Genomic DNA, 27,612 nt, shown 5'->3' with positions numbered 1-27,612 from the left:
ACATCAAAAAAGGATCAAACCAGAACTGGCAGTGGTATTAACTGATATCTGTAATACAAATTAAAAACTGTACTACTGAGAAAACTGAAGGTAAAAATTCAAAATGCATCCACCTCTGAATGTATAGAAAGAAAATATGCAAATAGGTGTCATGCTATCAGTGATCAGTGGAGGGAATTTCCTAAAAATAGGTTGAGATTTTGATCGCCAAAACCAAATCAGGCTTTTAAACCAAGCAGAGCAATGCCTTTCTGCTCTGAAAATCAGTAATGTAATGTAATGTTTTCAGGGATTTAAAGGCTGCATTACAATAAAGTGATGTAATTTTCTGTGCTTATTATGCTGTTCTGTTATTTGCCTTTAGCCACTAACGTCCACATTACTAATGATTATTAATCAAAAATGTCATTGTGTAAATATTCTCTGAGCTACAGTCAACCCTATAATATTGTAGCAATATTTCTACCAAGGTATTTGGTCAAAAATATTGATATTTGATTTCTCCATATCGTCCAGAATTAATATTCTGTCATAATTGAAACAAATCAGACTTTTAAACAAGGGAGAGCAACACTTGTCTGCACTGAAAATCTCAGACACACACGTCATTTCAGTGAATCACGATGAGTTTGATGAGTCACTAGACTAAGTCATCTAACTTTAAAGTTGCACTGCAAAAATCCAGTATTTATTATACTGACTTTAGCCAAAAAAGTAAGAAAGGTCAGGACAGATTACGTAATTTACGATCTACTGGTCTGATTTGGGTTGCACCAAATTATAGTTTTTTTTATCAGTTAATCTGCTGATTATTTCTACATTAATAGATTAATTGCTTAGCCTATAAAACGTAAAAAAATAAATAAAAATTAAAAACTGGGAAATACTGATTACAGTTTCCCAGAGTCCAATGTGACGTCTGCAGATTACCCCTCAGTCCAAAAACCAAAAACGTATTATTTACTATCATATATGACAAAGGACAGCAAAAAAGTATTATATTTAAGAAACTGGAGCAAGCAAATATCTGACATTTTATCTTAAAAAACGAATGACACAATCAATTAATTATACATAGTTGGCAATTCCTTTCCTCTCAATCAAGTGATCAATAATTCAGCTAATCGTTGCAGCTCTGGATGTGAGCCTGGTTTACGCACACTGCCTGCACTGCTTTCTGACACTCCTGCAGCTTTATGTTCACCTTGCAAGCTCAGAGGAACATTTAGCTGGAGGTCTGAACGCATCAGGGACAGTTTTTGTCCTTTGTTTATTTTTAACAGCTACGCTCAGGCTTTACTATACTGTAAGACCATTAACGCTTTGTGTTCCTCCCTCTCCACTTACCACTTGGTCTTTGAACCTTACTTCCATTTCCCACCGGGATCTCTAAGCTGAACAAAACACCTGCGGCCTTCGGCGCTCAATGAACAGCCAGCTCTTTATATTCCATATGGCAACACCAGAAGCAAAACAGTCACAGATCCCACAGTGATCCACATCCAGTTACTTCCAGCTCTGTGAGGATGGTGGCTGCTGTCCAGAAAAACCGCCCCCCTCCTGCTGAAATTATTTGTAATATGACCAGCTGTGTGGCGTTTCTGTCTCTCAGCAGGGAGAGGAGAAAAAAAACATCTCGGAGCGACCTCACCTGGAGCGCTCCTCCCCCACACAACCTTTGCCCACTCTCAGTCACTCTCCAGTGCCCTTTAATAATTGTGGTTTTAAGGTGGAGCTGCAGTGCCGCACACAAATCCCCATACACACACACACACACACCAGAGCAGCAACGGATCTTAAATGTGACATGTAGCATTACAAAAAGAGCCTCGAGTGATGAAAATTAGCCGCTTCCAGATGCTGACATTGGAAATTCAAGGGTGCTTACACAAAATGTAAGCAAGAGGCAAAAAAGTAATCAGCCCACTGAACTGCATATTTTCCTACACAATAAAACTGTTCTGTCACTGCTTATTCCAACCATCTGTTGAAATTATACTGACTTTTGCAATGCTAAAGTCATCATGCCCCATGCAAAACTTTATACGTGTTTCCTTGTATATCAACGTGCCTTTCACTTAAGGCTGCAAATTATGCAGACTATTGTTTTTGTTTAATAAATAAAATGTTGAAAAATAAAAGTCATTTATCTTAGGATTCCTCAGTCTGTTAAGCAGCCAAAAAACTGTGGAACGACCCGCCGGAGGAGATCAGGCTGGCAGAATCAGTGACTTCTGTTCAATCACTTCTTAAAACCCATTTTTATAGACTTGCTTTTATGTGAAGTCGTCTTTTTAGTTCTTTTTATCTATTTTACCTTTTTACATAATGTTTTATCTATTTTTTTTTTTAATTTGTGGTTTCATTGCTTTTATTGTTTCTTTTTGATTCTCTGTATTAGTTTATCTTGACATTATTCATCCTTTGGTTTTAATTTTATCCTGACTTTACCTTTGTCTCTTCTTGCTTGTGTTAAAGAGGACTGTTTGGATTTCTGTTGTATTATTCCTGTCTATGTATCCCATTTCTGCTTTGCTGTTTGTCAAAGCACTTTATAAACTCTTTTTTTAAAGGCGCTATATGAAGTTATTATTATATTTATAAAAACCTTCTGCATTCTGTATGATGAATAAGGCTGCCACAGGGGTGTGCCAGTTTTATTGCAGGTAGTTTCTTTTTGTTATCTGTGTATATACTGGCAGATATGCAAAGACTGCACTACTGCAAATGTATATTTTATCTTTTTGAAGGTTCAAGGGATAGTTCTGACCTTTTGAAATGGGATTGTATGAGGTTCTTATCTGTAGTCAGTGTATGACCTACAATAAATGTCGGTTTGCATGACCCCAGTTTGGAGAAGCAAACAGGAGTACTGACACAGAAGCTAAGCAATGAACTGCTGAAGACGGAGGGCAGCAACAAAATACTTCAGCGACCTAAAAAAAAAATCAATATCTGTTGTCAACCCTATATTTAGAATATTTTCACTGCTTTACCTTTCCACAGACAGCCCTTTCTGACTATGCTTGCGTCAAAGCCACCAGACTCCATTTAGAAAAACAGTCATTTTAACTGAACACAGGAGGTTAGTTAGTTCGTGTTAGTACATGTCTTGGTGAATCCAAATGAACCCATTTAAAAGCTAGTCACACAATAACTGATGACAAAATAACTGATTCAGGCATTAGTGTTCAGCAATGTTAAATCGCTGTTTTTCTCAATGGACTCTGGCTTTGATGAGAGCCAAACTACTGTGCCGAAAACATACATTTATAATGATGCACCTGTCAAACGATCTGTAGGAGGTGATGAAGTTTAAAATACACCGACTTCAACATCAATGTTGCTCCTGCTGTATATGCAAACTAATGAACTGCAATACAAATTAATTAAGACACAAACAAAGACTATAACAACCCAGACAGCACCGAGCATTAAGAGGTTAAAAACAGGTTGTTTGTACAGTATTATGCATCCACTTACAGGCACCACCAGCAGAGGAGGAGGAGGCTCTGGAGGCATAGAGCCAAAGTGCTTCAGAAGTTTCATTCGCTGTGTCAGATTCATGATGAAAACAGTGCTGCTTTCTGTCTCCTATTAAAAAAAACACCTGCCGACTACCTCAGTCACTTTAGACAGAACATGTAGTCTGATGCAGGTCTCTAAATCGCAAAAAAAAATCCACGGAAAAAGACCGGAAGACAATTGAAAACTTAAAATATAGCAAATGAAAAGCAACAAATTGACATTCCTCTGCATCCAACAGAGTCCACAGTAACGATCTGTATCCTCAGTTATTTCCTTCCTGACGGGTTCATAAAGTCAAACGGGTCCACTTGCTCCCACTGTCAGTGGTCTGTGTGTGTCTTGGTGAACTTCTTTCCCACAGCAGGTCCCAGTCTGTTGGCTGGGTTTCAGGCTGCTGGGTGCTATGGTTACGTTGGGGGAATGAGAGCACTGGGCTGTTAATAATTGACGGGCTGTTTGCTACACTATAGGTCTGCTTGCTCTGAGTAAAGTTTCCTGAGTTCCTCCACAGGCCCTGCGGTGTTTCAGGATCAGGAAATGACACTGAGGCAACGACACAGAGCTTCGATGGCATCTCTGCTTCATCAGGGACATTTGCGCACGCCCCAAAGCATGGGCGTGCTGCAGAATATTTCTGTTTGACTCTGATTATCAGCGCCCTGCCTCGCCAAGAGTCACAGTGACCCGATTTGTTTACCAGAAGGAGGCACAAGGAGGTGGAGCGGTTGTGTACCTGAGGGGCGTTCAGGAAGTGAGAACAACATAAAACAGCGAATCAAAACCTGAAACCAGGCTTCCATCACAGGTCAGCGTCTGGCAGTTTAACCCTTTGAAACCTGGAGCAACGCCACTTTTCTGCAGCTGCTTTCAGACGGCCTCAACAAGAATTTTAACCTTTGAACCTTGAGCAAATTGGTGCAATTTCTTTTTGATAACATGGAGAAAAAAGGCAATGTGCAACACAGACTGCAAGAAATGAGTAGATAAAAAATATTTTTAAAAGATAAAAAAGGTAGGGAAAACTATATTTGTAATTATTACGTATTTAAAATTAAATTACAGAATTATTATAATTTTTAAGCATTTTTTCATTTCTTGTTTTCTTTTTTGTTTTGTTTTTGTTTCTTTTTTTTACTTACTCTTCTTTTTTATTGGTGGTAGTTGTTTTTGTTGTTTTTTTTGGGTAACTTTTTGTACTTTTTACCAATTTCATGCTAATTTGGGGCTAATTTCCTCTTTGGCTTCTTATTGCCTTTTATGAAGGAAATCAAGCCAATTTGTTCAGGTTTCAAAGGGATAAAAATAGTAGAACAACAGATGTAACATCCTCGGTTTGGGTTCAGTCAGGTGTAACAGGTGGCCTCTGTTCAGCCGGGGCACCTTTGCTGAATTATTAATCGGTCTGAGGAAAAAAGAGAAGTGCCAGCAACGACTACTGTTCCTAAAACAAACACTTAGCTGAGGTGTGCCCCCTCCAGCAGGTAAACGATCACTCATTCCTGCGTCACGTCTGTTCAGCAGCAGAGCCACCTCAGAGGCCGTTCTGTGTTTCTTGCTTTTTAAAGGGACAGCTAAGATTTTTTTTAAGTTTATAGTGTACTTTTCCATATTCATAGGTTGTATAACATACATTTGATTTCAGTCGGCGCGCCCACAGTTTGGAGAAGCAGGCTGGAGTCAAACATGGAAGCAAAGCAATCTACTGCTGTGGGGGGGTCAGCGACACAATATATTTTGGTCACCTAAAAAAAAAAGGTTCCACTTAAAAAGAATCAGCATCAGTTTCAGTGTATGCTATATTTAGCATATTTTCACTGTTTCGCCTTTGTGTCAGATAAAAATGACTGAAAACGAAAATGAAGCTGTTTAATCGCTCCCTTTAAAGCCAAACTCCACTGAAGGAAAAATGGTGATTTAACCCTTTGAAACCAGAGCAAATTGACTTGATTTCATTTAAAAACATGGGAAGAAGGTAATGAGCAACTTAATAAGAAATTGGCCATAATTAACAAGATACTGGTAAAAGGTTTGAGGAAAAATCACCTACAAATAAGTAAAATAAACAAACAAAAAAACAACTTAAAAAAAATCTTTTCTTTTCTCTGTAACATAATTTCAAATAAATATATTTAAAAAGAATTATAAATTAAGTTTTCTGGACATTTTTCCTCTCTGTATTCATCATTCTTTTTTTTTTTTTAGTTTGCCTGACATTTCTTGCCAAGTTGGTCATTATATTTTTCCTGTGTTTATATAAAGGAATCAAACCAATTTTCTCATATTTCAGAGGTTTAAATGATAGTGAAAGATGCCTGAATGCAGCATAATAAAACCGATGTCGATCTAGGAGTTAAGGGGTTAATGTTCCTAAACACATTGCTGAGCTGCTGGTCTACCACTAACTACAAACACTGCGTTTATTTGTATTACTGTGTAACTTCTGTGTATAAAAGGGTTAGTTTGGATTCACCAAAGTCACAAAACAACACAAACTAACGAACTGACCGAAGCAGCGTCAGACTGGCAGCTTCTGTGAGCTAAAATTAGTTTTTGTGAATGGAGTCTGGCGGCTCTGACGGGAGCATAGATGGGGAACTAAAAGCGTTGACGGCTTCCCCATCAGAGCGGGCTGTCTGATGTAAAGTTAAAGAGGTGAAAATATCCCCACTTTAGCGTCCACTCAAATGATTTCTCTGATTTCTGTTTTTTTTAAGGTGGCTAAAATATGCTCTGTTGCAAACCTCGTCCACAGCAGCAGATTGCTTAACTCCAGTGTCAGACTTCTCCAAACTGAAGGCGCCGACTGAAATCTACTGTATGTAAATCTCTGACTTTGGATAAGCGCCTCATACAATCCCACTACAAAACTAACCATTTCTTTAAGCTTTGGTCACTCCTGTTGGCCTGCCAACATGCAAACTACCTGCTCTGAACTCAGCACATTGTTGTTACACCAAATGAAAACAGAGGCCTACTTTACGCTACGAAATAACTGAAATTCTTCAACCGTGCATCACGTAAACAACAACAGATATAAAGCCTTGAGAGGGCTGCAACATAAAGCCGTCGGCGGTTAATGAGGAGCTTTGAAGCTTTCCTTCGTAAGTAGAGCGATTGGAAAGACAAACACTCGAGAGGTTTACAGAGCCCGCAGAGTTGCTGTAATTATACAGGTTTGTAGCTTCCACTCACAGTGGAGTTACTCATGGCATGTACTGTCAACAGTGTTTAAGTACTGCAAACACCCACTTTATAGATACCTGCAGTCCCATACAGATGTTTTCCCCTGGGTTATGGAAACACACAAACACACACACTGACACACACACAAAGGAAAAGTGACTCAAAGATGCATTTTGAGTCAGGCAACTAACGATTCTTTTCACTGTCGATTAATCTGTTGACTAGTTTCTTGATTGATCAATAACTTGTTTGGTCTGTAAAGTGAAAAGTATCTGTTTTACAAAGCCCAATATAACATCCTCAAATGTCTTGTCAAATCTTTTATCCAAGATATTCAGTTTTCTGTCATACCGGAGTAAAGAAACCAGAAAACATTCGAATATAAGAAGCTGGGTTCAGAGAAATTTTGCTTTTTTTCTTTAAAAAAAATACTCAAACCAATAAATCAATAATCAGATCAGTTGGCTTTAAATTAAGTTGCTGGCAACTAATCAATTAATCAAACATCGATGCAAAAACTTCTAAATCAGAATTTTAAAAAAAAAAACTTTCATAAATACAAGTTTAAATATACAAAGAGCAAATATATAATTTGTGTTTGGTGATTAAACCAATTGGACTGTGAAATGTAAGACAATAATAACGGCACTGTATGTCCATCAGTTAGTAAATGCTTGTTAAATAAGAATAGAAATAAATTTATTACGAAGAATATTGATAGGATATTGACAGTGAATATATGAAATAAAATTAGTTTTTGCCATTGATTGTATTATTGCACCTAGTTGAAATAGCATGTATTTTCTCCATATGTCAAACATAGTTTAAAAATGACGTCATCAGGCGTCATCAAGGCAAAAACCCAAAATGACACCCAGAAATAATAAAACATACGAAAGAAAAAAAAAAGTGCAGAAAACGTGTCAAATAGTCCCTGAGGGTTACAGCGTCGAAGATATAAAAAAAACGTATTTGTCACATTTTAAATCATGTCATAATTTACCTGACTTCATCCACACTGTCCACAAAAACACACTTCAGAGGACAGAAAGACTGAACGACAGAGCCAAAATCCGAAACTTTACACAACAAGGATGCATCAGTGTGAAAGCATTTGGGTCACTGATAATCACTCAGAGGACTGCAGTCACGGTAAAGGAGGACGCAGCTGTTTGGGAATGCAAAGTCGAAACTGTTGTGAAACTTTCTGACAGGCAGGTAGAAACTTGCATCTGTGGCAGAACCAGAAAGGTGAGGAGGAGAGCAGCTGACAGTCACCAACACACACACACACACACACGCACACACACACACACACAGAAATAATATAAAACATGTAACTGAGCAAACACGTGATCAACAACCACAAATGACATTTACGAAAATACCTGTACACAAGGATAATTAATGAAGCTATCAGGCTGTTAGTGCTGTAAGCGTGCAGTCAGGTGACTCCTCAGAGCTAGCTCCGTGGCTACATTTGTTTATTTATTCGTTTATTTTGGTCTCATTTAACCACAAAATTGCGGAGTTTAGTTTTGAGTTGTTTCAGAAACACGTTTCACTTCTAAAATGTCTTTCTGAAACTTCTCCCTCGCCTCGTCAGACTGCTGCTGTGGGCTGACAGCCGCGCTTCACCTGTACAAGGAAACATTTGACAGCAGTTGAAGCTAACTCACCTGTAAACTTCCGCTCCGCAGGTGAAACTCTCCGTCACGCTCACGCGACTCGTCCAAAAACAAAAAACAAGTCTTAAACTCCTCTTCAGACTCTCACTTGTTCGCGGTGTCTGTTACAGCAGTTTGAAAACTTTCTCCTCAATCTTCCTGAAACAGGTGAGGAGGTGAGGAGGAGGAGTGGCGTCAACGTCTCTACGTTCAGACGTTCAGGTGAGTTTCATGACGTCATCACGCGAGTGCAGCGTCGCTGACAGGAAGTTGGTCCTCCTCATAAATAATTCCTCCACCCAGTTTTGGTTGTGATAAGAGCGTAGACTATAAAATGTAGACTGTAATCATCTCATTGGTAAAGTAAAGTAAATGTTTTTAAATGAATTAAAATAAATATGATAATAATAAATTAGTCGGCTACTACTGTACTCGTGAAAACTTTATGTACTTGTATCTTACTTTATTAGAGTATTTTAATGTCATGACAGTTTGTACTTCTACTTCACTTCAGAGGGAAATATTGTAGCTTTTACTTCACTGCAGTTAATTAAATTAGGATTTTTGCACACAAAACTTAGTCGACTCATTAACTGACAAAATAAAGAATTAAATAATTTGCAACCATTTTGAAAAATTGTGCAAGAAATTTCTAATGCAAATAAATAAATAGATAAATAAATAAATAAATAAATAATGGTTCAAGCTTCTCAAATAGGTTATGGGGATTTCTTAATATCTTTATAATTAAAAAAAAAAATTCTGAATTGAAGTTTTTAATACTTAAAGTTCATTTTACTGATTTTACTAATACATTATCACTTAAGCAACATTTTCAATACAGAACATTAACTCATAAAACAATTTGTTTAACAGTGTGGTACTAGTACTTTTACTAATATAAAGGATCTGAATACTTTCTCCAGCAATGACTGTATTGGCTACTGTGGGTGCTCCCCAGCAAGGCTGTGCGCTTTGTGTAGTTGTCATAGTTTCTGTCTTAATTTTGACTTGCTTGGCTTTGAAAAAAGAAAAGTACAATGGATGATAATACTTTTGTTCCCTTTTTAAGTAAAAAGGAATTGAAAAGGACTATTTCTACTTTTACTTAAATAAAAGATCAGAGTACTTCTCCCACTACTGCACACATTCCTAAAAGGCCCCTCATCCCTTTAGGATGCATCGCCCCAGAAAAGGTTTTTGCTCGGACACGTTCAAAGTGAAGATGTTTTCAGACTGACTTTTGACTCTCCGGCAAGAAATATCAATAACAGTCCTTCACACAGGCGGCTTATAAGTCCCCCGGGTCTTTTTTCTGCATCTGTCGTCAATGATTCTTCCAAGACTGTGTGACATTTATCAAATCATATCCAGGTTTAACCCTTTGAAACCTGGGCAAATTGGCTTGATTTCAAGTACAAGAGAGTACAAGAAAATTACCTGAAAAACATATACAAAAAAAGTATACAAAACAAACAAACAAACAAAAAAAACCCCTAAAAACACAACAACAACACAAAAAAAGGACAACAACCTAAAAAAATGCCTAAAAATCATGCTCATTTCCATTTTCCCCAATTTTTTAGAACAAAATTGCACCAATTTGCTCAGGTTCCAACGGGATTTAAATACTTGTGAAAGGTGTCTGAACACAGGTTTTCAAGTTTTTTTTAATCTTTTTTTTTGTTTTGGTGTGTTATTTTCTTCATTTTCTTTTCTTATTTAATTCGTTTTGTGGCATCCGTTTGTGGCATGTTGATGGTTTGTGATGTGTTGGTAAAATGGCGAATTTTGTGTGTGTTGTTTTAGTGTTATAAATATAATAAAAAAATAAATGTAAAAAAAGAAACTAGTTATGTTTATATTTTTTGTTTCTTCTCTTCAGTCTGTTTTCTTCATGTTAATAGTTTAAATAAATGATTGTTGCCATAAGCTGCCTCGAGGGGTGCGGATAAAAGTTTCGGATGAAAGAAAAAAAAGACTCCATTTCAGCAATCTTCAAGTTTTTATTTGTTTACAAAGTTAAGATTGCAATTTCATATAGTCCTTCCTTTAATGAGTAGAAAACCTTTTTAAAGAATTAGTCGAAAGGCACAAATTTTACAATATATACATTTGGATCTAAATTATAAATATATAGAAAACAAAAGCACAACCCAGAATAAAAGTGCTGAACACAGTTTCTTTTTTTTTTTTTTTTAGAGAAAAAATATGCTTTGTTTAAAAATACATACAATCAGTAGCATGTTTTTTGTTTCTTTTTTTGTTAGCAATAAATTATTTTGAGAGTGATAACATGTATGTAATATGCAAACGGTGGAGAAACAAAAAAGATGGTGACAGTATACACAGAACTATCCATCAAAGATCCGAAAAACAACAGGCTTGCAACACTCAATCATAACCAACAAGAAAACAGTAACTTGATTATGCCATTCTTAGTGCAAAATAATAATGATAAAAATGATAAAAGGCCTAACTACGCTATAACTACAAATTAAAATAAAAAAGCTTTTTCTTCCTAGAAACGCGGTCCATATCCCTCAAATGCATAAAGCTTTATTTGACTATAAAACAAAATCGAAGGCAGATCTTTTGCAGACTGATGTTTAGGAATGTGCCTGATGAGGAATATTATAAGCAGAATTAATGATTGTACCAGAAAACATGCTAAAGTACGATGCAAATGAAAAGAAAAGAATTGGATATTTGTGTCTAAACCTAAATATGTCAAACTGAAGGAGAAGGAAGGCTTGGACAGATCAATTGCACATATCAGTATAACCCAGGTGCAAATCGACTCGAAACATCTGTCAGCTTTAACATGAAAAATGAAAAAAAAACTGTCCACAGAAAAAAATAATGTTTCTTAAAAAAAGAAACAGCCTTTGATCTTTGCCCTAAGAAGGCATAAACATTTAGAATCACCGACATGTTCACAAGGACAACAAACCCATCACATTAGGTCTAAAAACATAAATACAGCAAGAGTCACAGCACAGTTAAGAACAAAATAGCACATGTACTGGTTAGTTTCACCACTATTATAAGGAGAAATGATATATTTCTGCTAACGCCCCGCCGTTACACCTCCAATAGGTTTCTTCCTGAGATTGATAAAAAGGTCTGATATCGTCGTAACTTTAGGGGTGGAATACTTTGGTATCTCTCTGCGAACTGACAAAGGTCTGCGGGTTGGAGATTCGTTTTGAGAAAATGAGCAGAAATAAATCCAGACGCTGTACAGCAGTACAGAACAGTGCAATCTTATTTGGTGGCAGGTTATAATAGAATTTGCTTTATAGTAATCTTGAAAACTAGAAACTTCCCTGACCAAACATTTCGTCGACTACTCTAATAAGCAGGATAACATATCTAAAATCTAAATATCCCTTAAATATAAATAACAAGAACTTTTATAATAACGATGACTAAAACATCAAGAACGCATTGCGCTCGTCCCGTGAAAACTTACTATACAAAGGTTGTATGCATTGTTGTATCCTGTTTAACTAAAAGACTACGAAGCACAAACAGAAAAAAACGAAGATTCATACCATGCGAAGGTAACCACAAAGCTTTGCCTGTTGAGCGTAAACAGTACGTAGGCGTTTCTGTCACACGACAAATGAATATGGTTTTATTGCTTGTAGATCACTTGAACGTATATCGAGATTTTCGTCACGATCCCACTACAGTGCATCGTTTTCACACCAAGATGACCAGATCTCACAGGTTTAAAAAAAAAAAAATCACACAGAGAACATCACAAATTCGCACCTTTCTAATGTTTTTATAGCCTTGATGTCTGAGACGGAAACACGTTTAACCCTCTGAGACCCACAGAGACCTTTTATTGTCTTTTTTTTAGGGAAGTCAAAGGTTGAAGTATTAAGAACAGCTCAACAGTAAGACCAATGTGTTTTCATCAGGGTCATCCACCACAAGCTGAAGTATCTAACAGCCATTCTCATGCTCACTTACATCAGCAATTCTTGAGTTGATGCAGTTTGTGATACAAAATTGATAAACTTTGTTAAAAATCTCTCTAAAATAATAGAGCAGTGGGAAAAAAATCGATACAGTATAACTGTGATATTTTTGTGTGGTAATGTTGTACTGTCACACGGACACCAAGTAGCATTTTTTAAAATTATATAAATTATCAATATTATAAATACAATATTATATCAATATTATAAATACAAATTTCTTTTGTTAGACAACTGGAATAATATAATAAATGGCTTTTTCAGTCCACTAAAAACATTTTGCTGCAATAAAAATGACTGAGGTGATATGAACGGACTGAAAACAAGGTTTTCCTTTTGGGACAAAGTTTTGTAGTTAAAAAAGGTCAAACATTGCAATATATTTTATCGCAGTAACTAGGCATATTGCAACACTTAAAATCACGACAATATTGTATTGTGGTTTCACCCCTTCAATATACCACATGAAGACACCAAGAACTCAAAAAACATGACAGAAAAATCCATGCTGCTGCAATTTGGCATAAAAAAAGTTCTGAAATTTGGAGATTTCTGTAAGTATTGCAGTTTTCAGTGAGAGAATTTATACTGAATGCAAAAAGCTGTATGAATTTTGCCCTAAACTGCATGGAACAAGCATAAAGTTAGTATGTTAATAAAGGGGAGACTTGTGAGTATCCATCAAACGCTTCATTCGGATCCATGCCAGTGTTTCCTCGACAATATTTTGCCTTACTTTGGAGAATTATTTAGCCCCCATGCATGACTTTGTTGGTACCACTGGATTACTTAAGTTTCATATAATACCAGAATCATCACTGTAGATTTAAAATCAGCCCACTGTATCCTCTTAAAGACAGAAATGATGGTCGGGAGCCTCAGAGGAGTAATGAGAAATTTGTCTCAGACTTGTGAAGATTTTCTTTTCAGACATCAAGGCGACAAAAACTTGAAATTCTCTGTTATCCACTGAAGACTTTAAAACTAATTTGTTGGTCAAAATGACACAAAAAAAAACAACAACAAAGCACTCGAGACTTTCCTGAGAGAAATTCAAAATCAGATAAAACCAGGAGTCACATCACTAAATGCTTAAAAAAAAAAATTTGGACACTTTTTTGTTTTTATCCACGCTGCTCAATAATAATCTGTGCCATACTGACCACGTAGCACACTGTCGCATCAACAGGCAGGGACAGGAGGACACAGAAAAAAAGGACGATGCTCTTGTTCTGAGAGCACAGACAATCATAACGAGCACAAACAGGCTTAATGGAGGCTCCTTCCTGAATCCCGCCACCAGCATAGTGTAACACAAACGACGACTGAGGGGACTAAAAGTTAAATACAAATATATCATGTTTAAATTAAAACGAAAACCAACGCTCAAGAGTACAAATCTATACATTAGGCTACACGGATTTTTTTTAAACACTGCATTGAAAGATTTCTCCAAAGGCACTGTTTGCAACAGCAGACTGCTCTTCCTCTCCCTTTTTCCTCACACTAGTGTTCATACAAGCCGGGAGAGAAACAAGAGGGAGCACGTAGAAGAAAAATAAATGAGGCATTTCATGGCTAATCAGCTAAAAGATTTCATCTGTTTGTTTTTCTTTCTTGTCTTCCAGTTCAATCTTTTGTTTCACTCAAACCAAGCCTTGCATACAGCCTTGTTTTAGTCAAGACAAACAGCCATGAAGCGGAGTAACAGTAAAGCAAAGTCTAAAAGATGTGGTTTCAACCGGTGAAAGGCATTTCGAGCTTCCAGCAACTTCACCAATCATACCTCGTAAAATCAGCAGCGGGAGGTTTCGTTAAAGATTTCCACACCTCGACGAATGAGCTTTTGTTTTGACAGCTCGTATGTTCAATATGTTCAGTAAAATACAGTTTTTTTTTCACTTCTTTCTTTTTTTCTTTTTTGTTTTTACAGCTGCCTTTTCACTGTGGAGGACACACTTTGGTGCAGAAATCTGATATTGATGGAGCCCGCTAACACAGCCTCAAGCAGGTGAACGCTACGGGTGAATAAAGAGAAGGGTGAGCCGAGTGCAGGACAGGCAGTGACGTGACTATAGGCCCTGAGGGGAGAGGGAGTAGGTCCGAGGGTGCGATCGTAAGACAGCAGCAAACAAGACACAATCTGCTTTAAAAGACAAAACAAACAAACTAACAAAAAAAAAAAAACAACAAAAGTCCAGACGAGCTGTTGAAGCTCTTAGTCTTGCGGCCGGTACTTGATGACAGACTTGCGGTCCGGCCCCTGCAGCATGCTGTTCAGAGCCTCGCGAACGTCAAGAGCGGCAGAGTGGCCGTTGGGTAAGGTTAGTGAGTCTGGCTGGGGGAGGAGATAGTTGGAAGAGAAGTGAGGGGAGGAGCTGGAAAACAGAGAGGAGGACGGGGACGGGCTGGAGAAGAGAGAAGAGGAGGATGATGTCGGGATGAGGGCGGATGTGGGCAAGAGGCCGGCATGTGAAACCAGGTTGTTTGAGGCGGAGGATGCAGAGGAAGAGCAGGAGGAGGTAGAGGACGAAGGGCTGGCTTTCTGTGTGGGCATTGGTGGAGTAAGGGGCAAGTCAAGTAAATCTAATAAGTCTTGGTGGTTATTGGCCAGCAGGTTGTGGTTCTGCTGCTGTGGCGTCGTCGCCTGCAGATGCTGCTGCTGCTGCTGCTGCTGCTGCTGTTGCTGTGGTAGCAAAAGAGGCTGCTGTATTTGTGTATTCGCTGCAGTCTGAGAGATCAGAGACTCCAGATTAAAGTCGTCTCCGAATGCTGCAGAGTGTCCCGCCAGACTGTCCAGATTGAGTCCGCCCTCTGTGGTGTCCGGGGAGGGCGACGGTGAGCTCACAGTCAGGTCCAAGATCTCGTCCAGGGGATTCTTGGAAGACAAGTTTGGAGACAGTGTGGTCTGATGGAGTGGAAGTGACGGGTTCTTCAGTTGTGGGAAAGAGGGCATAAAGGACTGGGGGTAAAACTGGGAGAAATTGGAGCGGATGTTGACCGTGTTGGGGACAGCGCCCTGGCTGTTGGTGGTGGTGGAGTTGTTGCTCCAGCTGTTCTGGGTCCTTTGCTGCGTTTGGCCCGGGTTCCTCTGTAAAGACAACAGGGGGAGTTTCTGCGAGGGCTGCTGTAAAGTGGACTGGAGCTGCAGTCTCTGCAGCTGAGAGATGCTCCCAGTTTGAGTCCTTTGCAGAGCGTTTTGGTTCAGTTTCTGTTTGAGGATCTGGCTCTGGACGAGGGACTGAGCGAGGGACTGGTTCAGCATGGGTTTCTGGTTAAACAGATTGGCCAGGAGGTGTTTGTTATCCAGCTCCATTTTACGCGCGCGCTCCTCGGCCAGTCGCTGCTCCACGGCCTGCTGCTCCCTCTCCTTTCTTCTCCTCTTCACCTCCTCGTCCATGAGGATCAGCTCCTCCCGCACACGGGCCACGCAGTTCTCTGGGATCTTAATGCCTGGGAGGGAGGAGGAGCACGGTCATGTCACAGTTATCAGTGAGGTAAATACAAAAAATACTGTTACGCTTTCCACATGCTAATCCACATGTACGCTGCTAAAGGCTAACCACTGCAACTACAGCTTTGGTAAAAATTGATTTATGGCTGAAATTAAAACTTTGGATATCTTTTGATATCTGCAGTTCTTGTGAGTGAATAGCAGGAGTTGAATGGGATTGAATCAAGTGGAAATAAAAGAGTGTTGGTGATTTGGTGAGAGGGAGCATGATGGAATAACAAAGAAATATATACTGGAAACCTGGTGAGAGAGATAGAGCACAAGCAAAAGCGGGGTAAAATTGAGAGAGGGAGAGGGGGGCTGCGAGGCAACTTGGTTGGCAGTGTTTGCTTCTGCCTCTCCTGCTTTTGGAGGAAAGTGTGTAACATGCAGCGGAGAGCAGTGATCATCATCTGTGCACTGCATCAGCATGTGCACGCAAAACCAGGGGCGCACCGAGGGGTGCGGCCTGTTCTGTCAAACGTGTTGAGTGCGAGACGCAGAGCCGACGACAAAGTATTGAAACAACAGCGGGAAAAGAAGAAGGAGAAGTAGAGCAAGTAAGAATGTCAGCTCTTAGGTTCTAATAAATGTTTCAATATTAGAAATTTTTATTTTTCTGGGGTGCCAGGTAGCTCTATTAGTAGAGCGTGCACCCCATATTCAGATGCTATTTGTTTTCGTCGTTTGCTGCATATCATCCCAACTCTCTTTTATCTCCATTTCCTTTCATCTCTGCAGCTGTCCTATCAAAAAAGTTTTGAAAAAAAGAAGAAATATTATTTATTTTACAATATAAGTTTGAGTTTTTAATCAGCCTCATGCCCAAAACTGCTGCTGTGGTCAGGGGTCAGGGGTCAGGTCGGCTTGGACAGAAATTGTGTGAACTCATGTAGGCTTAGGCCTCATTTTCTGGACCTGATTAAAGCTGTAGTTTAATCTTGTTCTGAAAATAGGGTGTAAAAATTGTAACTACAAAATCCAACCAAAACCCAAGGCAGTAAATAAAGGTACCACGCTCTGCCTTGACATTCTCTCAGGCCATGGATAACCACAGTAAGCATGTTACAGCGAATAGTGAATATGAAAATGAGGAGCATCTGTGATGCCTGCTTCATTACATAATTATAAAAAAACCCTTATCTACAGTTTTTTCTACATGTAGTGCAGAGAAAACAGACCAGATGATGAATGACCAGCGACTGTCCTCTCACTGTTGGGTTTACATGGATGTCAGGCTGAATTGCAACATGTTGTGTGTTTCATAACTGACAGTTATCGTCAATGTAGCGTTCACAGGAGTTCATGGGGAGGCAAATATGGAATGTGAGCGACAATTTCATTTCCTCAATTTGTCATAATGAAATGTCAGCACTTTAACAGCATCACATTTGACCATCAAAACAACCCACTCATTTTAAAACTCCTTCTTCTCTTTTATAAATGTTTGGAGAATATTCCAACCAAAGTAAAGTGTGACATGTAATTTTCTAAACGCCAGTTAAAATATATATGTTGTGTTAATAAATTTTATCAGGAGGGTATACTAACCGACTTGCTTGTTGTGCTGTTTGGTTTTAAGTCGGACGATCTGCAGGATGCTGGAGCTGGTGATGTCAGACACCACATCAGATACGCGCTTCCACACACGCAACAGCGCACCACACAACATGTGGTACTGACGGAGACGCATGCCCTGCAGACACTCCTGACCTTCCTCTATTTTCTTACACTTCCCATTCCTGCAGACAAGGACAAGAAAGAAAAAGTCAGTTTTTTATACAGACAACAAAAATACCCACAAATGTCTTGCATGTCCCTCTTTGAAGAAAACTGTATGGCAGGCTGAGCGCATTTTAAACACAGTCCACTGGTCACTTGTTGGTGAGGGCACATGTGAGACTTGCAGGTTATTTCTTCATGACTAGTCCTCAGGTGATCTGTAAATCCCCGGGAATGGCATCTGACCTAAAAACCACCCTGACTGAATCCTAATGAGTTCCAGGCTGATTGGCTGCATTGAACCTTTAATCCCAAGGGACATTGTGGACAATAATTGGCTTTTTATACAGAAATAAGAATTGTTTCCTTTTTTTTTTTAAATTTAATCATTTTAAAAAATCTGTTTTAGATTATGGGGAAATGAAAAAGGTGCCACCTCTACATTTCAGTCACTGGATACCTTTTATGACTCAGCCTTAAGATTCAGAATTACAGATCCCTACAGCACCCATCACTGACATCTTTATCAACAGGTCGACTGGCCACTTTGAGCTGTGAGGCAGGATCAGCATTTTTTGTTTATCCATCGATAAAGCTTTGAAACAGGTGCTTCCTCCTTATATTTCATCTCTTTTGACTCTAAACTCACATAAACTCAGTGCTTGGTTGCAGAATAGCTTTTTTGCTCCACATTCCCCAAATGAGAACAGAAGTAGGAAAAATGTCATTCTCTTACAGTGCACCATAACATCATCGTTGTCCTGTATTTTTATCTAAATTGCTATTATTGTTCGTTTTTTTTATATGATGTTACTTCTATTTTTCCGGTTATTTGTTTGCTTGTTGATTGTTTTTAATGTCTTTGTTCAGGCTCGGCATCATTGAAAATGAGGGTCTCCCTCAAATTAATTTCTCAAGTCTTAAATAAAGGTTTCAGTGAATGAATGAATGAAGTCCTGCTCACCAGTTGGCATGGCTGCACTTCTTGAAGGAAAAGGTGAACTGGTTCTCCCAGCTGTCCCGGGCTTCCTCGGGAGTCGCCTGGAAAAGGGAACGTACAACGCCAAAAATCAGAAAAGAACTCCATTGTTTGATGCTGCAGAAATAAGCAGCTTTAAAAATACATCTTTATCAACACAAAAGCTTTTGCAATAAAGAGGTGTTTTTAAAGTCCCCCTCAAGACACGCTTTCTGCAAAGATTAACATTTTGTTAGATGTAGTTTTCACACATAAAGAGTTTTTTACATATCTTTGTTATTCTATGCCTTCTCCCTTATTGAAAAATTCAACATCTGGCCAACGACCCTCAACCACGGCTGCTTGCTGTAACTTTAGCTTTCCGCTTTCTCCAATGCTGCTTGTGCATTTTAACCAGTAAAAAACTGACATGCACAGCACGATGGCTAACGTTAGCATTACAAGAAACTTCAGAGAGATTCAGCTATTCTCATTTAAGACTCAGTAAGACTTCTTTTTTTTTTTAAATATTTTTGGGGGGATTTCTTCCTTTATTGATAGGACAGCTGTAGAATGACAGGAAATGTGGGAGAGAGAGGGGAAATGACACGCAGCAAAGGGCTACAGGCTGGAATTGAACCCGTGTCACTGCAAAGGCCTCGGCACATGGGGCGCACACTCCAGCAGGTGAGCTGGAGGCCGCCCCAAGACTCAGTAAGACTTTGATGAGTAGTCTATTGTTCAGAGACTTGCAGATGTATCAGAGTGGTAAGCATAGATAGGATTTTATATTTGTTCATGCTGTTTTCTTGGCTTATTAGCTTGTAGGCTAGCTGGCAGTGGCTGACACAATGTTTGTGATTATGAAACAAGCAATAATATCTGCTACAAAAGGGTTTTTGCTGCCAAAACTTTTACTATACTAATGCAAACTTTGCACTCTGCACTGACAAGTCGCTCTGCCCTGGAAGTTTCAGGTTTCTTTGCTGGTGTTAAAGTGGTGTGATAAAGTCTGTTACCTAATTGAAATGTGCTTCCAGTATTAGACAGTGATTGGCTTTTGTATTAGTGTTGTGGCTTATCTAATTAGCCAGGCGTATGTTTCAAGCTCAGTTTTTAAGGAGGTGCACAGACATTGCCCCCTTTAGTAAAGTGGAAAGTGTGAGTACTCAAGTGTGAAAATACCTCTACAGTGACAAACAAGTCAGTATAGTCAAGGTCAGACATTTTTGGGGCCATAAACAGAAGAAAAGCACATTTTTGAGTGGAGGGGGGATTTAACTTTCTACCAAAAGGAACATCATAGTTTTATCTCATTTATATTCCTTTACTGTATCAAGGAGAAGATAACTATTGTGTGCAGTGGAGGTATGGTAACAGGTCTTAAATCATCAACCTGTAGGAGACTGGGTTCAGCTCTAATAAACTACAATAATATAAAGGAACTTTATCATCCCCATCGAAATATACTTTCAGTTTCTTATGTGGCTCATGTTTTTTTTTGTTATTGAGTTCAAGAGTGATATATTGTCCCATTGTTTAGCTCTAGAGTGCCTGGTTCAGTACTCCTCTCCAGCCACAAGGGGGCATTAGACTCCATATATTTTTTGCTTTGCATGCTCTGTCAAAGCACTTTGTAAACTCTGTTTTAAAAGGTGCTATATAAATAAGTTATTATGATTTATAGTATACTCCAAAAGGCAAATGCAGATTGAGAGAAAAATGTCAGTTCTAAACATGTCCAGCTCAAACTTCAGTCAAACCTTCCCCATATTAAGGAGATGTTTTTATTTTTAGACCTTTTTATTGTTGTCTTGAAAACTTAAAACTCAAAAGACAAAATTTGTGACAATATAAAGAAGCTGAAAGATGACCTTTGTCTTACTATGATGAAGGTAAAGATGTGTAACAAACACAACTACAAGCCTAACTGATTCATCGACACACATTCAAGCCATTTACCTTGCGGTAACGCTGCTGCAGGTTGTCCAGACTCTCAGGGTGGGTCTGCTTGCCAATATTCGGCTTGTAGACAATGAAGTTCCTGCCTCTTCCTTGCTCAGCTAGCAGCACACATGGGTGGTTACCTCGCAGCTGTGGAGAGGCCGCACAGAAAGTAAATTATTTGCATCTTCTTCGGGACTAATAAAATCTTTTCAGTGAACATCCATTGTGTCATCACATAACTATTCTGTATTAAATAATAAATCATAGACATACAGTGCCTTTTACAGTAGACAAGGTTTAGTTTTCTTATGATAACATTAACTCACCTTTACGGACAGGTAGAATCCCTCTTCAGGGCCGCTGAGCTTCAGGGACCTGTTGTAGGCCTCATCCCAGGGCATGCCTCTGTCCACACTGATCTACAGGGACAAAAAGCATCAGAGACTAAAGCATGTGCTGTGAAAGAGGAGGAACAGAGCAGCTATGCAACCGTACACTGCTGTCTTAAAGCTGTGCTGTAGTTAAGACGACCGTAACTGAGACCAAGTCATGACCAAGATCAAAGACAAGACCAGATCAGTGTGAGTCCCACACTGTATGACACACCAACAATAAAATGTGGAACATGCAAACCATCAGCACTCCTTAGATTTATCAGAAAGATACACATTCCCATGAAAACACCCATGGGAAACAAATGATGATTCCTCTTCATGCATCTCTTTGCATGCATATTGTGTATTTGTGTTTGTATGAGAGTACCATGAGAAATGGTACACTCGTGGCAAAGCAGAGGAGAATTTTAAGTGTAGGAATTTCCCTCTATTTTCTAGGAGCAATTACGAAAACACACTAATGAGCTGAAATTAACTTCTTTATTCAACACACCTATTTTTCAAAGGCAATTTACTGATATCCCTGCATTTGTGGTCTTGACCGGTCTTAAAACAAAATCCTAAGTCTTCTTTGTGTGAGACCGAAGTAAGAGACAAGGACCGATCTCTAGTACTTAACTTAAAGGTGAGACAGACACTTGCATAGACACCTAAAATTACTTTTTCTAACATTTATTTAAAAACACACAGTGAATAAAACTCAGTGTCTAACAGTCATGCATGTACACGACACACTCTCTCTTTTTAAAAACTGGTCCTAGCTGTGCAGCTTCCTGCTTGACTGCCAACTTTGAAAGTCAAATGCAGGTTAGTCTGCAGCCGACAGCTAAAAGCAGAAGATATCGGTAATTATCCTGTTCCCACCTGCCACTGGTGTCTACATGGGCCCCTCAGCCCTGGGCTAAGCCTGTGTGATAACAGTCTCACTGCTGGCAAAGTGACATCAATCATCACATAATGCAGAGGTAGCTACTTGTGTTACATCTGGGACTGCAGGTTATGTGGAACACATTTCACAGATCTCTCTGTATGCAAAAAATGTGCAAAGAGCAAACCTTGTCACAAAAATCTTCATGAATTTGTAGTCGCTGGTATTTGCTACCTAATCTGTGAAGATTGCTCAGCTGCCATTGAACGTGAACTTTTAATTGCTTTGGTCTGCTGGGAGCTGACAAGTCCGACTGGATTTAACTCAAAAGAGAAAGAGCACAAGATTTGCATTTTTAGGCATCATGTATATTCATTGAATCACTTCTGGTTCGTGACGTGCATTGCCTCAAGATCAGCCTGGGCCTGTAAATTTGTCTGTCTGCTGCCCTTCTGGTGGCCGCTACATCAGGCCACACTATATTGCTCATGTGTTCTTAGTTTGTGCAAGATTTCTTATTTTGGATCCTTTTAAACTAGGGCTGGACATTGTAGAGTGTCTAAAGATATGATGCAATAATAAAATTTAGTTGAGATGTTATATAAAAAAAAAAAACAGATAAAAAAACATACATATATATACTTCAATCACGGTTATGAGGTGCCTACCTTATAGAGAACGACCTGACCATCCTGAGGGTTTCCAGCTGTCAAGAAAGTTTCCTGCCTCTCCTCATAGATCTCGTCGTTACCCGGGGCAAGGTCTGTCAGAGACACAAGAGAGCCAAAATAATTACTCACATTAGAAGATCAGGAGCCATTTTTCTTTTTAAATGAATCCCTTAGGGGCCAATCCAATTTAAGGTGTGTTGACAGACAATTGAAGAAAGGAAAATAAACTATAGTTAGTGTTTTGCAGCATTACGGATGCAATTTATTAATAAATTATATTGTTTTATAGTTTTTTTTTGTATTGTAATGTGTCTTTTTGATACTGTTTTTAAAAAAGCCCTCCAATAGATCCTTAACAGTGATAGGAGATACTCATCTTGTATTTTTATTTTTGCTTAGGATTTGTCATCAGGGCTCGAAATACTTTTTTTCTGTGTACATGTAATTGTTAAAAATACATGCACCATTGTTTTAAAGGTAATATTTCATGAATTTGTCCGTCTTTCTACAGCCTGTTGGCATGGTCAAGCAACATTTTTTTGATAACAGTTCAAATATGAGGAATCTTCAGTGTTATGATGCAATTTCAGTCTTTTTTTAAACTGCAAAGTAAAATAACTTTTACATGGTCATAGTCAGAACCATACTGAACAGAAAGAATTTGGCAAACCTCTGAAGGAAAACATTTATTAATTAAACTTAGAAAAGTCAAAAAATGGGAGCATTTTAGCGTGTTTATTTGAGCTGATACATGTTGTGTAAGATATTATTCCTACAATGCGAGTCTTTCTCCTTTTTGGCTGCTCCTAGTAACTATATTGTAACAGCGCCAGTAGACACAAAATCCAAGCAGCAGCTGGATTAAGTGGGTTTTACACGCTGCTGCTGTTGTGCTGTTTACTGTGAATGTCATGTTCAATGCACAAGAGCTGACAGCCCTGAACAGTTACATGAAACACTGCATGTCAAGCTGAGAATTAAGTGCACAGCTCAAATTTCACATGCACTAGCATGCACATGGTATTGAACCCTGTTTATGTTTACATTTTGGATTACAAATTAAACTGCTTTGTAAAGTCATGCTGTGTTTTGAGTGACACATGACCTCCATACCTAGGATTCCCATGTCATATTTGCCCTCCTTTTTATCCTTCTCGATTAGGTAGTCAAAGTTGTCAGTGAAGTATTGGAAGAGACAGTTCTGCTTGTGAACCTCGAGGCCCAGGATGCGATTTAAGAACTTGGTAATGCTGCAGTCTGAAATAAAAACACAACACAAAACAGTTAATACAGCTGATTTTGTGGTGACAACTGAACAGAGAACAGCTAACTAAAGTTTGAAGTAAGGGGCCTGGATCGACGTACTTGTCTTATGAATACTGCCTTACAATATGGCCTAATAATAGGTACTATACCTTTCTCAGTACTGATCCCAAAGCGAGGCTCTCTACAGAAGATGCCTACATCCATCATTCCGAGCTTCATGTCTGAAATAAAGAAAAACAAAGATGTTTTACTGATGAGTCACACTAAACTTTGTGCTAGCAAAGTTGTTTACAGATACTGACAATCAACCAAAGCTCAAACATACCTCTGAAGAACATGGCGTCACCCCCGGGGTATGCTTTGGGAGGGGGCACTTTGTTCTCTATGTGGCCAAGGATTGCTTTGGTGATTTTATCTAGAGCCTTGGTACCATACTGCAAGAGAGGGGACATAGAATTGATATACAAAGTTTCTGAAAGGGTTCATTTAGCAACTTTGCAATGCAAATTAACAGTTTAAAAAAAAGAAAAAAAAAGAAATCTTGTATACCACTACAAGTGAGAAAAACCTTAAATAGCTAAAGGGTGGGTCTATTGTGTTTTGTTTTTTAGTTTTTATATCATTCTGTATTTTCCCATTAGTGTTCCTTCTGTATTTAAATACAAACATTATATTTTTAGCAAAATATTTATTTATGTTTTAAACTAAACTACCACTACTTCATGCTCTAAAGTATGTCACTACTTTTTGCTAAAGGCTGAGTGGACTTTTCTATTTGAAAAACCAAAAGACAGACCACCCTTAAAAGAAGAATTATGTTTTGACACTATAAAAGGTCAGAATTTTATTTTCAGAGGCTGTTTAGTTTGCTTACCTTGTTCTCAAAATTGTACTTGCTCAGGTCTCTGGATTCTGTGGCTCTTCGGTCTCCATGAGTTAATGCACCCTGCAAAGTGGATTAGCAACAGTATTATTATTAGTATTAGCGGTTTTAGGATTTACAGCCTTCAGAGCATCATCACACTAATGCAGATAGACAAAGTGACGTGGGATAAACCTGTGTTTGCTGCTGATCATCCTTACACCACCTGACTTCACTGCTCTACCTTGGCACGAGCAAATTAAGTTGAAATTTGTGTGTGGTTATACAGTCATTATATGGCCATTACAACCACACATTTTCATGGATAACATTTAAAAAGCTTTTCCACGACTTTTCAAAGACCGATACTTTTTTTTCTACCCTACCTGCCCCGCATTTTTCAAACATATCAGATTTAAACTCTATTCAAACATAATCTCAACTAGCTGGCACACATGGGACAGAAGGAAAGTGGGGAGAAAATTAAGAAATAAACGTGACGGTGAACAAAACGTTGTCACACACTGATGCATAGTAGAGCTACGTTATGCCAAAAGCTACAGAAAATAAACTTGAAAATTATTTTAACTAATTCCATGACTGTTCCAGGCCTGAAATATCTTTTTGTGAAATTCCATTCACAATCTGCAGACAACACCTTTAATTACCAAAAATCTACAACTATGTAAGGCAAATATGTTTAAAATGACACATTAGTACAAAATCCCGGTCAAAGAAGCAGGAATTCAACCTGAGATCAAACTCTTTAAGGTGCAAATACATTCACTCTGCATCATGTGCAAAAAGCAGCAGCATATGAAAGCTTCATCACATAAACACAAACCAGATAGTGTGACTACACAGCATGGTTTCTGCCTAATGTAACAAGAGGAAACACATGAGGTTGAGGTGTGAAATGAAACTATTTCTTCAACTGACATCATAAGATAGAGAGAAGGCTGGAAGTGACTTCTTTTAAATCACTTAAAACCCATTTTATTGACTTGCTTTTATGTGATGTCGCCGGTTTTAATTGATCTATTTTAGTTTTAATGTATTCATTTATTCTGTCTTGATCAGATTTATTTCTATTATTAGGGCTATTATTTCTGTGTTTACCGCAAATATTTTTTGAATTGTATTTATGCTTATTGGTATGGGTTATTATTGTTATTTTGTTTTGTAATTTGTTTCTCTCTTGTTTAATTCTAGTTTAAATTTTGTATGAGCTCGGCATTATTGTTTGGCTCTTATAGTTACGTTGCCTCTGCGGGAAACCCTTCAAGCTTCTGCTTTGCTTTGTTTGTCAAAGCCTTTTGTAAACTCTGTTTTTAAAGGTGCAATATAAATAAAGTTGTTGTTCTTCTTATTATTATAGTTATTATTATTATAATTTTGTGCCTCAATAGGACTTCATGCTACACATAAGTGACACAGATGGAACATAATTTAAACACAATCTTTACTTAAATTTTAATGCTGGGTTTATCTAAGATCTCAGCCTGTGTTTGACTGTTTTCCGTTATTGAAAATAAACCATGAGGGAGGTAAGGGAAATTTTAGAAGAAACAAAATCAACAGCAGACCAGCATTGTCGCCAGCTGCTGGCTCTGCCCACGCTGAAAAAAATGCCTTGAGATACCAAAACAAAGGGATGCCTTTGCCAAATATGACTTCACTGCTGATCTGGAGTCTGCCGGTTACAAAGGTATTCAGCAACTGTTTGTGTGTATGTGCATTTGTGTTGTATCTGGTTCAGGCAGGCATGCAGGCGAGATGTGACCTATTCTTGATGCGGATTTACCGAACACGGCTGGCAAACACATGAAGACTTCCTGGAACCTTCGTCCTGTGGCACCCCGCTTGCCGTTTTCCCAAAAGAACTGTCATGCTGTGTCACTATGGAAATAAATGACTGCTTGTGCTGAAATGCATTGATAATTATGGAAAATAAACCTAGGGTTATAAATTATCCAGACGACCTCCTTTGCTTTTTCTGCTTATTCAGTTTTCCGTTATTTAACTGGAGAAGGGAAAGACCCGGAATCTCTTGGGGTTTGCGGAGAAAAGTTGGTGTAACTTCAAGCGAACCAATAATAAAAGAGACTCTATGGAGAGCTTCGAGGTCAGGGAATACCCCGGGATACAGGAAGGACAGAGAGTGAGGACCGGGCGAAGAGACACATAGCAGAGTCGATGGCAACCCGGAGCATGACAATCAAAAAACACAAAACACAGATCCTCTCTGTTTACAGTAAAACAATTCCTCTTACACAAAAAGATGAAGGATTTTTTTCCTACGAGACAAATTCAAAACAGTTAAAAGGAAAAAAATGTGCAAAATAAAAAGCAAATACAACACCCACACAAACACTTCTACAAGGCTTTGATATTTACCAGGCTCTCTAGTCTCTTAGCCACGATGGAGGCAAAACGTCTCTCCCCGGCCAACTCTGAGATGAGAAAGATGTACTCTGGGGCCGTCACCTGATTAGACCGATGGGTGCGACCTGGAGAAACACGGAAAATATTATAAGACAGAAATTATACCACAAACAGGGTTGCCACACATTTTCATGGAAACTTTTCTAAACTTTTTCATGACTTTTCGAGGACCCATAGCATAAATTTCCTTGGTCATTTATAACATATAAATAACTTAATGGACAGAACTTTGAAGTGCACTGTATTTCAATTCAAATATTAATTATTCAGTTGTATTCATTTTGACAATAAACAAAACAAGATGTTTCGACACATATTAGAGTTTTGATATATCAACAGCTGCAGAAAATAAATTTGCAGACATGTTGCATTATGTGTAAAGATTATCTGAAAAGGATTAATACCATGACTTTTCCAGGGCTTAAAAATCTAATTTAGAAATTCCATTTTATTTTCTTTTTTTCCCCATTTGTAATGACAGTGGAAACCTTTAAGATTCAATTTTATATGTTAAATACATGATTAAAATTAACTTTTTTTTTTTTTTACATTTAAAAAATGAAAAGTAAAGACAGAGTTCACATAGCAGTCTTTGCTCCAATATATATTTAATCA

At 38.4% G+C, this 27,612-nt stretch overlaps 2 protein-coding genes across 7 annotated transcripts in view; both read right to left on the bottom strand.

Annotated features, from left to right (window-relative positions):
- tjp3 (tight junction protein 3) overlaps nucleotides 1-8,612 on the bottom strand; it is a 35,294-nt gene extending 26,682 nt beyond the window's left edge. The window contains exon 1 of one of the 3 annotated variants that reach the window (XM_042482384.2): nucleotides 8,391-8,612. Coding sequence is in view for 2 of the 3 variants with exons in the window: in XM_088077899.1 (XP_087934025.1) it covers nucleotides 3,484-3,567 (84 nt within the window). In the remaining variant the exon portion in view is untranslated. Of the gene's footprint in view, nucleotides 1-1,347; nucleotides 1,635-3,483; nucleotides 6,275-8,390 lie in introns of those variants that run through there. The other 2 variants (XM_088077899.1, XM_088077900.1) reach the window with 2 other exon arrangements.
- A 1,752-nt stretch (nucleotides 8,613-10,364) lies between these two features.
- sbno2b (strawberry notch homolog 2b) overlaps nucleotides 10,365-27,612 on the bottom strand; it is an 83,222-nt gene continuing 65,974 nt past the window's right edge. For all 4 annotated transcript variants that reach the window (XM_088077897.1, XM_042482374.2, XM_088077896.1 and 1 more), the window contains 11 exons: nucleotides 26,950-27,062; nucleotides 24,565-24,636; nucleotides 24,016-24,124; nucleotides 23,840-23,911; nucleotides 23,538-23,681; nucleotides 22,422-22,516; nucleotides 20,817-20,909; nucleotides 20,506-20,637; nucleotides 18,550-18,626; nucleotides 17,415-17,605; nucleotides 10,365-15,823 (listed from right to left, as the gene is read on the bottom strand). In XM_088077897.1, coding sequence (XP_087934023.1) covers nucleotides 14,589-15,823; nucleotides 17,415-17,605; nucleotides 18,550-18,626; nucleotides 20,506-20,637; nucleotides 20,817-20,909; nucleotides 22,422-22,516; nucleotides 23,538-23,681; nucleotides 23,840-23,911; nucleotides 24,016-24,124; nucleotides 24,565-24,636; nucleotides 26,950-27,062 — 2,333 coding nt within the window. In that variant the 3' untranslated portion in view covers nucleotides 10,365-14,588. The remainder of the gene's footprint in view (nucleotides 15,824-17,414; nucleotides 17,606-18,549; nucleotides 18,627-20,505; nucleotides 20,638-20,816; nucleotides 20,910-22,421; nucleotides 22,517-23,537; nucleotides 23,682-23,839; nucleotides 23,912-24,015; nucleotides 24,125-24,564; nucleotides 24,637-26,949; nucleotides 27,063-27,612) is intronic.

The sequence above is a fragment of the Plectropomus leopardus genome, chromosome 5 (assembly GCF_026936395.1).
Source record: "Plectropomus leopardus strain MGB_pleo_1.0 chromosome 5, ASM2693639v1, whole genome shotgun sequence".
NCBI classification, from domain to species: domain Eukaryota; kingdom Metazoa; phylum Chordata; class Actinopteri; order Perciformes; family Serranidae; genus Plectropomus; species Plectropomus leopardus.
This window is presented reverse-complemented; position numbering and strand designations above follow the sequence as displayed.